The 9994-nt window shown below is 42.2% G+C and overlaps 2 protein-coding genes across 2 annotated transcripts; one reads left to right on the top strand and one right to left on the bottom strand.

The window, feature by feature from the left end:
• Positions 1-249: 249 nt before the first annotated feature.
• On the bottom strand, positions 250-1653 carry LOC121982882 (pyruvate dehydrogenase (acetyl-transferring) kinase, mitochondrial-like). Its single transcript, XM_042535906.1, has 2 exons — positions 1488-1653; positions 250-697 (listed from the first exon to the last, which is right to left on the bottom strand). Exons 1-2 carry the CDS (start codon positions 1608-1610, stop codon positions 428-430), a joined length of 393 nt encoding a protein of 130 aa, XP_042391840.1. The 5' UTR covers positions 1611-1653; the 3' UTR covers positions 250-427.
• Positions 1654-1853: 200 nt separating this feature from the next.
• On the top strand, positions 1854-2649 carry LOC121979621 (glycerol-3-phosphate acyltransferase 1-like). The gene is made up of 2 exons (XM_042531616.1): positions 1854-2204; positions 2281-2649. The coding sequence occupies exons 1-2, from the start codon at positions 1854-1856 to the stop codon at positions 2647-2649; spliced, it is 720 nt and encodes a 239-aa protein (XP_042387550.1).
• Positions 2650-9994: the final 7345 nt, after the last annotated feature.

Genomic DNA, 9994 nt, shown 5'->3' with positions numbered 1-9994 from the left:
ACAATTAAACAATAAAAAAAAAAAAACTTAGTTTAGAGTCACAAAATGAACCTTTTGCTATGAAACAGGAGCCCAACATTTAAACAATCAAAATAAGGATTAGTATTGATTACCCATTTATCTTAATAGGTTAGGTTAAATTCAAGTATCAATCCTTTAATCCTAAGGTTACCATTTAAGATAGCTTATCCAGCCACTCTAGTCACTGCATCTCCTAATCTCTATTTCCTTTCTTCTTAAGCAATCATTTAGTCTCCAACTAGTATATGGTTTGTAACAAAAGCATAGCATTCGGTTTGTATAAAAAAAATCATTGTAACAAAAGCATAGCATCCGGTTTGTATCAAAAAATCATAGCAAGCACGAGTTTGTAAATCACGAATAAGTATTGGCAACATAATAGGCAATGAATGAGCCATATTGGAATTCAAGCAGGACAAATTGAACTTGAGATTAAGTATTGCATAAAGAAAGAATTGGATTTACCATATCCTTCCATAGAGATAATTTGTAAATCACCACCAAAATAGCGAACATAGAGACGACTAATTGGAAGCCCATAACCATAACCAGCCATAATTACTCCATCTGAGCTTCCTTCATCGTTTTCCTCGAGTGGATTTTTAGCAGTGCTATAGAGATATGTGAAAATCTTTGGAAGACCACTTCTTGGTATGCCACCCCCTTCATCTGATATCTGAAATAATTGATAGCATATCAAGATCAGTATTCCAAAGCTAGAAAAACTAGATGATTGATATGTAACAAGAAATTCCTCGAACCATGAGTATTAACAAACAGAGAAATGCCATAAGATATAATTTAATGATATTAAGAAGAAGATAAATTACAAAAATTAGAAAATTTTTGCATTTATCCGGGTGTTATACTTGTATCAACAGCAGATGCTGATATACATGTTGGCAGTAAAAGATTTTCAACAGGCTCTGACGTATTCTTGTATGCATATAGTCAGATATAGACAAAGTGGAAGACTCTTGGATTTCACATAATCATTGTCTGGTTTAAAAATAACCAGTAGCAATGAGCCCCAAATTCATGAAATATTTGAGAATTTCCCTAACTTTCATTTGTAATAGTTTTCTGATAAATCTGATTAACCACTTTAAAGAGTGAGGAGTTAGTCCAATTATGTTCTTCAATGTATAATTGTTCTCTGTCTTGCAAATCTACATCTGGTGGTTCTGCAGTATCAACACTTTTCAAGAAATAAAAAATGCCTGCAAGACATCAGTAACTGTCAAGAATTCCCAAAGAAAATATAATTTAAATTCATATTTTTCATCTTCACTACATCTAGTTTCTATTTTCTAGAGTACCTAGTATTCTGTGTTAAATTCAAATTCTGCAACTTGCCAAGACAACATGAATTTTTAACTAATCCTTTCTTATTCTTGAAGTATTGCAATCTTGCTTACCAAGCAGAATAACAGTAATTGAAGATTAAGTATTTATTGGTATCGTACCTTTATTGTAACATCTTCAATCCCATCAGCGACAATAATTCTAACAGGAGGGGCATTCTTATCAGAATTCATAAAACATTCTTGAACCGCACGCAGAGAGTTTTTTACCAACTCAAAGACCATAAGGTGCAAATGAGAAGGAACATACCTGGTCCACAGTAGCAAGTTGAAAGAAATAATCAGATAAGTCATAAATATACAATATCATCAAAAAATTATTTATACAGTAAGGATGTGAACCTCAAACAAAAAGAAAGTTATAATCATATTACTCTGAAACGAGAGGATTGGTTATACTAATTCCTCCTCCTCGCGCTCTCCCCTGCCTTGTGTCTCTTGGGGAAGCACGAGTTTGGGATGAGGATCATGGCCTTCGTGACCTTCTGCGGGCTGAGGACGGGGGACCTGAGGCTGATCGCTAGGACTGTGCTGCCGAAAATTTTCTTGGAGAACCTCCATCTGCATGCATGCGAGGTGCTGAAAGGGAGGCGAGCTGTTGTGCTCACCACCTTGCCGAGGCTCATGGTGGAGGGATTCTTGAAGGAGTACTTAGAGGTGGGGGAGGTGGTGGGGGCGGAGCTGCAGGTGGTGAAGGGCTGCTACTTCACGGGGGTCATCTCTTGGCCTGACAAACAGAGAGCTCTCAGGGACATGGTCAAGGCCGGTGCGGCCATTGTGAACCTCTCCAATGTCCACCACCACCAACTCTCGGCCAAGGTTGGACCTGCATTTCTTTCGATTCCACGTTAGTCGATCAAAGATATGAGTTAAAAGTGATTGTTTTATTTTTCAGGAAATTTATGTCGTGAGAGAGGAGGAATCAAGGAGTGAGAGCAGCAAAATGCCGAGAAACAAGTACCCGAAGCCACTTGTGTTCCATGACGGAAGACTGGCTTTTCTCCCGACGCCATGCGAGATGATGGCGTTCTTCATGTGGATACCCGTGGCAATCCCTTTGGCCGTGTTCAGGATCGCGATGGGGATCGTTTTCCCTTATAAAATATCCATCTTCATCGCCGCCGTCACCGGAATCCGATTCCGGAGGGCCGGAGATGGGAAAGCGAACTGGGAGAAGAAGGGGGTGGTGTACGTGTGCCGATTAAGGCATTGGAGCTTCTCAATGCCGATAGGGACAGGTCAAGGCCGGTGTGGCCATACATAGCCGGGTGTCGGAGGCGTTGGCGCCGATGCAGACTGTGCGGCTGACCCGGGACAGGGGACGAGACGCGGCGACGATGCGGCGGCTGCTGGCGGTGGAGGGGGGCCTGGCGGTGTGCCCGGAGGAGACGACGTGCCGGGAGCCGTACCTGCTACGGTTCAGCCCGCTGTTCGCGGAGGTGGCGGAGGAGGTGGTACCGGTGGCTCTGGACGCGCGGGTGGGAATGCTGTACACTACCAAGGCCTCCTCTTCTCAACCAAATGGAGGAGTTGGAGGAGATGCGGTGTGGTTGGACGGAGAAGCAAGTTTGTCGTGTCTTGATCCTGATCGGGAGAGGATCTAGGAAGGGGGGAAGAGGGAGATGAGGTTGAGAGAGATGGTCGGAGGTTTAGGTTTAGGCTGAGAGAGATGGTCGGATGGTCGGAGGTTTAGGTTATCGCGAGAGAGATGTCGTGCGGAGGAAGGGCGGGATAAAGATTTAGGTTTGGAGGGAATTCACAGTGTGCAGATTTTGGCTTGTGGGGAAAAATTAAAATATTATTTGGGTTCATTAACATCGGATTTTAAAAATCGATGTTAAAATCGGTGTCTATTAACCAAAAAAAGGACGCTCATAGACATCGCCTAAAAAACCGATGTCTATGAGCTAAAATCTGCGCTCATAGACACCGGTTTTTAGAAAAACCGGTGTAAAATACTCAAAGACATCGGTTTTAGCCTAAAACCGTTGTTGTTCCACTAATGTCTATGAGCGATTTTGTTGTAGTGGAACGTCGTCGCCGTCACCCGACGCCGCCTTCCCCCTCTCCCTCTCTCGTTGTCGTGGAACCCTATCCGTGAGAGGCCTGTGCCCGTTGCTAGTAGCTATCGATATCGCAGTCCCTGTCTGTTGCCGTTACCCTCTTCACACCGGCGGTGCCCTAAATCGAGCACATCTCCTTCTTCTCGGCACGAGAGCCGTTGGACTTCCGCACATCGCAGTTCCGACCATCAGACCATGCTACTTTGGCCAATCTGTGCCCTAACTGTGGTGTCACCTTATCATCTGCCTTGGCTTGCCATCACAGCGGTATTTCGATGCCACCAAATCCTTTCCTCCATCTAGTTCGTGAGATTTCAGATACTGGATCATCGATGTTCCAGCTAAACACCTAGCTTCGACTATTGAGAGCAGTCCCACTTCTATCTGGACACCCTTGCCTCCTCTTCTGATGTATGTTGTTGCTGGCATAGAAATCATCCTCAGTCATCTGCCACCATTGCCGGTGAGAATGGGGTAACTATTTATTTAGTTGTCAATTACATTGAATTATAGTTTAATGGGCAGTGATTGATAGTTGTATTGGATTTATGATGCTTAGCTTGATAGTTGAGTTAAAGGATTTAATGATTAGAAGTTGGAATTCAGTTGTGATGTGTTGATTAAATTGCATTGGGTTTATTAGTTGAAATGAAATTGTGATTAATTAAATCATTAGATTGAGGATGATATTAATCAGGTGGATCTCCTCTATGGGGTGAAGGATGTAATTGAGAGAGAGTCAACATATGGATCAATTCATGAATGTATTAGAGTTGTTATAAATAAAACCCTAACGTGATTAAAGGGAATAGGTGTATCTATTTGGAATTGGGCTTTAGGTTTAGCTAGTTGTTGCATATGTGATTGGCTAAACTGCATATTATGTGATTTGCAGGACGTTGGTTCGAGACGAACATCTCGACGTGAGACGGTTTAGCACGATCGACAATTAAAGGCGGGTACTTCTTGTATCTCTTTAGCACATTGATCTTAGTGCATGAGCTTTATATTCAGATAGATACTGTGTTTATCTTGACTCCACTCTTATTCTTCTTACGTTTGATACTTCCACTCAATCTTTGAGTTACTCGTTTCTGTATCTATACAGTCTCTTGTTGCTATCGATGATATTTAGCAGATACTATATTACTAGGTACCAGATACCAGATGCCAGACATTAGTTATTAGGTATTAGATATATGAACACCTGATACCATGTTTACATGCTTTGGTTGCTGTTTATTTATACACCTTACTGAGCATACTGGCTTCATGTAGCATACCTGTTTCTGTTTATATATATATGATGACCGTTGCATTGTTCGCATCATGTCATGCATGCATTATCGGCGACACTGGCTCCCTTGTGGTTGAGACGGTCGTTGGCCTGGGTCGCATGCTCGGCCACTCATGGGTAGTGGTAGCTGGAGCGTGTCGCATTGTCCTGTCGTGCCCCCCACTCGCACACTCATGGGTAGTGATTGCTGGAGTCGCGGGCAACAGGGACCCTCGTCGCAGACATAACTATTTAGCTACTATGCACCTGTCTATCCGGTTACTCGAGAGTAGTGGCAGCCTTTGGGTGGTACAGTTGTCATTGATCCGCCCTCTCGACCATACAGGGGTCGTGGTGCAGGGAGGTGGGCGGGGTGACCATCCGTGCATACGCTGTTATTATTATATCCGCTGGTTGTTTATCTATGCTGCTGTTATTAGTTTTATGCTGCTGTTGTTTACTTATACTGATATGCTTACATAGGTTGAGATATATACCTGTGGTATGTGTTTAGACACTGGCTTACTTACTATTGACATGTATATACCTCACATGATACCATGTAGTTATGAGCAGTACTGTAGCAGGATTTTGCTACACCTACCTTCCATTACTAGCCTAGGATATGGTTTCAGGTATGGACACTTATTATGATATCACTGTAGTATCTGCTATTTCCATACGAGACTGTATACCTTTACATATCTAGTTCTTTACTATACTCATGCACTATCTATCTATTACCCGCTGAGTCTTTATACTCACCACCCCGTATATTGGTAATTTCGCCAGGTAGCAGGTAAAGGATTTATGGAGTCGCCTGGAGAACCTGTCCGCCAGTCCCACGTCACATTCGAGGACGATATTATGGTTTTGGTATACCGTACGTTAGTTGTGTTTTGATTTTGCTTCTTGTTCTTGTGTTTGTGTATCTTGTATTTAGTTTGATGTTATTGTGTTAAGCCGAGTCGGCTCGCAGTTAGTTGCTTTATGTTTTGTGATCGTTGTTTGTGATTTCTGCTGTGTTGATTTTTAGTACAGCCGTGTGGGTTGATTAGTATATTTATATAACTGCGTGGTTGTGTTTATTTCTGTTCCAACCGAGTGGGCTGATTATATAACTGCGTGGTTGTGTAAATATATTCCAGCCGTATGTGGCTGATGTATTTTGTATGTATGTATGCCTCAGATTGTCACCAGTACAGGGGAGATGCTGTCGAAATTTTCGGTAGAGACTCCTTTGGGGGCGTGACAATATATGTCCTCTTTGGACATTGATGTCACCAAAGGTTGTTGGATTTTTTGGGCCGCGAAAACCGCTTTTTCGTGTCGCGGAAACCCCGAATCACCCTAGCCAATGGATCCGTGCAAAGAAAAATATCAAAAACTACGAATACGAGTTTCACACTCTAGATCTATAGTAGATAAGAGTTATACCTTTGAAGCGTGCCCTCGCAAATCCCGCTCGTCCAACAGTACGCCGGATCTCGAAGTTGTCGACGTAGACAACTCTCTAGTGATATCCACACGAACAAGAAGTGTTCTCTAACACTCAAGGATGGAGAAGAGAGCACCACAAGTGTGCTAGCACTTCTTGGGCTCTCGGGTAGGATTTAAAAGAGAGAAAAGAGAGAAAGCAAAAAGGAATCTTATACACTCACTAGTAGTATCCTCCTTTGTGACCTTCACTTTCCCTTATTCTCTTGGAACACAACTCACACACCTTCTCAATTTCTTGAAACCCACGGCAACAGCAAGAGAAGGAGGAAGAAAAGACCCAAGGAAGAAGATAACATTCATCACACATAATTGCCACAAAATAAAAAACCCCCTCTTCACATTAGTGTGGCCGGCCACACAATGTAACCCCCTCATTTAATGTGGTCGGCCACATTAAGTGGTATAAGATGTGTAACCTCCATGAGGTGGCACACCATTATGAGGTGGAAATGATGTGGCAAGGTTAGTCATGCCATGTAGGATGAGTCAACCTTCATGATGTGGCAATACATCAAGTCAAACTTGATGTTTCAACTTCCATTTAGTCAAGTCAAAATTGACCAATTATCTTCCTTGTTGAGTTAAATCCAACCTTTGATTCAAGTCAATTTGAATTTAATGAATCTCAATTCATTAATATAAATTGACTCAATGAATCAAATTTAAATTAGACTCATTCAACAATTGAATCTAATTGAGTCTAACTCAATAAGTCTAATTTGAATCCAATCTTTGGTGCATCATATGAACCTAATCCAATTGGTTCATCATATGAACCCAATCTCCATCCACTTGTTCTTTGTGTGTGACCCAATAGGTTCTTGTAACGTTGGCAATGTTTCTAAACTCCTTTAGAAACATAAGCAATGAGCGGCATCTAGCAATACATCATTGCTACCCAAGTTACAAGAATGTTGAGATCCAACATCACCTTGTGACTACTAATTGTGACTCCTTACAATATGTGACATTGTCCTTCTATCCTAGACATCTAGATTGATCAATGTGAGGCATAGACCGTGTCATCCTCTAATCAATCTAAATCTTGAACTCCAAGTAGACTCACTCAATCAAATGATCTCAACATCTCATGTTGACTCATTTGGGCATGGCCATGCACTTCGTGGTCTAACTCTATCAAGAATACCGATGTCGCTCCCGTCATATGGGAGGGATAGATCCCATCTACATCACTCACATCCCTCTGCATAATTCGTTATATACCAAGTAATCGCCTTTATAGTCCACCCAATTAAGGGTGACGTTTGACGAAACCAAAGTACATAACTCCTTATGTAGGGAACCATGGTGACTTCAGGTCTAAGGACCAATAGTCATACTAATAGTCACATGAGAAAATATATGACACTCATATAACGATCCATGATACTTTCTCATGACGGGTCATTCAGTATACATTCTCCAATGCATACCCATGTGTCAACTTGATATCTCCATATCCATGACTTGTGAGATCAAGTCATTGAGTTGACCTACATGCTAGTCTTATTGCATTAACATTGTCCCTGAATGTTAATACTCGACTAGGAATGATTTAGAGTAGTGTTCCCTATATCATCTCACTATCGATTCAACCAATCGATTGATATAGGTAAGAACCTTCTACTCAAGGATGTTATTATACTTAGTTTATTTGGCACCAATATAAGTAAGTATAATAACCAAACAAATGCCTTTATTAATATAAGAATATGATACAATAAGTCCATAATACAATCATCAAATGATTGACTCTAGGGCTCTAGCTAACAATCTCCCACTAGTACTAGTGCCAATTAGTGTAGGCTCTAAGCCCCAATGACCTAGTGTGATCATCATGCTTCCTCTGTGCCAAAGCCTTGGTCAAGGGATCTGCGATGTTATCCTCTGTAGGTACTATGCAAATCTTCACATCTCCTCTCTCGATGATCTCTCGAATGAGATGGAAGTGCCGTAGTATGTGTTTGGTCCGCTGGTGTAAGCGAGGTTCCTTCGCCTGTGCTATAGCTCCATTGTTGTCACAATAGAGCTCAATAGGGTCAGCAATGCTAGGAACCACCCCAAGTTCAGTGATGAACTTGCGAATCCAAACTGCCTCCTTTGTTGCCTCTGATGCAGCAATATACTCGGCCTCTGTTGTAGAATCAGCTACTGTGTCCTGATTCGAACTCTTCTACCTCACAGCACCACCATTAATACAAAACATGAACCCCGACTGCGATCTATAGTCATCCTGGTCGGTCTGGAAGCTAGCATCACTATAACCCTTTACAGCTAGCTCATCATTGCCTCCATATATCAAGAAATATTCTTTAGTCCTTCTTAAGTACTTAAGAATATTCTTGACCGCTATCTAGTGACTTTCACCTGGATCTGACTGGTATCTGCTCTACATGCTCAAAGCATACGAGACATCAGGTCGAGTACATAGCATGGCGTACATGATCGATCCTATGGCTGAGGCATAAGGGATCTGATCCATGCGGTCTCTCTCCTCTCTAGAAGAGGGACCTTGATTCTTCGAAAGACTCACGCCATGTGACATCAGCAGAAATCCCTTCTTAGAGTTCTGCATGGCAAATCGAAGGAGTACCTTGTCAATGTATGTACTCTGACTTAGGCCAAGCAATCTCTTAGATCTATCTCTATAGATCTGTATCCCTAGAATGCGGGATGCCTCACCTAAGTCCTTCATTGAGAAGCAACTCCCTAGCTAGGTCTTGATAGACTTAAGCAAAGGGATGTCCTTCCCAATGAGTAGTATGTCATCCACATACAATATGAGGAAGACAACTATGCCCCCTACAACCTTCTTGTAGACACAAGGCTCATCTTCGTTCTTGATGAAACCAAACTATTTGATTGCATCATCGAATCGAAGATTCTAGCTCCGAGAAGCTTTCTTTAGTCCATAAATGGACCTATGCAGCTTGCATACTCTGCTAGTATGCTGTGGATCTACAAAACCCTCAGGTTGTGTTATGTACACATCCTCGAGCAGGTTTACATTCAGAAACGCGGTTTTGACATCCATCTGCCATATCTCATAGTCATGGTAGGCTGCAATAGGACTTAAACATCGCTACTGGAGAAAAGGTTTCATCATAGTCAATACAATGAATCTGCTTGAAACCTTTAGCTACCAAGCGACCCTTATAGATAAGTCCATCCATGTCAGTCTTTCTCTTAAAGACCCACTTACACCCAATGGGTTTACCCCTTCAGGTGGATCAACCAAAGTCCATACTTGGTTGGTGTACATGGATTCCATTTTGGATCTCATGGCCTCTAGCCATTTCTCGGAATTTGGTCTCATCACAGCTTCCTGATAGGTGGTAGACTCATCATCTATGAGCACAACGTCATCATCGTCAGACAAGAGGAATGAGTATCTCTCAGGCTGACGACGTATCCTATCAGACCTGCGAAGAGGTATGTCTACTTGAACTGGTTGTTGTTTCTCAACTCCTTGTGGAACAACATCATCCACAACACTTTGTGGTTCTAGTTCAGCTTCCATCGAGGCTTCAGTGCTATTGTTCGCATCTTGAACTTCTTCAAGATCGAACGTGCTCCCACTTGTCTTTCTAGAAACAAAGTCCCTTTCTAGAAAGACCCCAGCTTTGCCACAACTACCTTATGCTGACTGGGAATGTAGAAGTAATATCCCTTAGTTTCCTTGGGATATCCAATAAAATAACACTTGTCGGATTTGGGTCCTAACTTGTCTAAGACTTGACGTCTAACGTAAGCCCCACAACCCCAAATCC

Source organism: Zingiber officinale, chromosome 5A, assembly GCF_018446385.1.
Source record: "Zingiber officinale cultivar Zhangliang chromosome 5A, Zo_v1.1, whole genome shotgun sequence".
In the NCBI taxonomy this organism is placed as follows: domain Eukaryota; kingdom Viridiplantae; phylum Streptophyta; class Magnoliopsida; order Zingiberales; family Zingiberaceae; genus Zingiber; species Zingiber officinale.
This window is presented reverse-complemented; position numbering and strand designations above follow the sequence as displayed.

What these genes read in the sequence shown, in the direction of transcription:
- LOC121982882 (XM_042535906.1), bottom strand. Translation starts at nt 1,610, where the DNA reads ATGGTCTTTGAGTTGGTAAAAAACTCTCTGCGTGCGGTTCAAGAATGT. An exon ending in TTGAAGATGTTACAATAAAG is followed by an intron (nt 698 to 1,487) that starts GTACGATACCAA and finishes CAATTATTTCAG; the next exon opens with ATATCAGATGAAGGGGGTGG.
- LOC121979621 (XM_042531616.1), top strand. Translation starts at nt 1,854, where the DNA reads ATGGCCTTCGTGACCTTCTGCGGGCTGAGGACGGGGGACCTGAGGCTG. An exon ending in ACCACCAACTCTCGGCCAAG is followed by an intron (nt 2,205 to 2,280) that starts GTTGGACCTGCA and finishes TTTATTTTTCAG; the next exon opens with GAAATTTATGTCGTGAGAGA.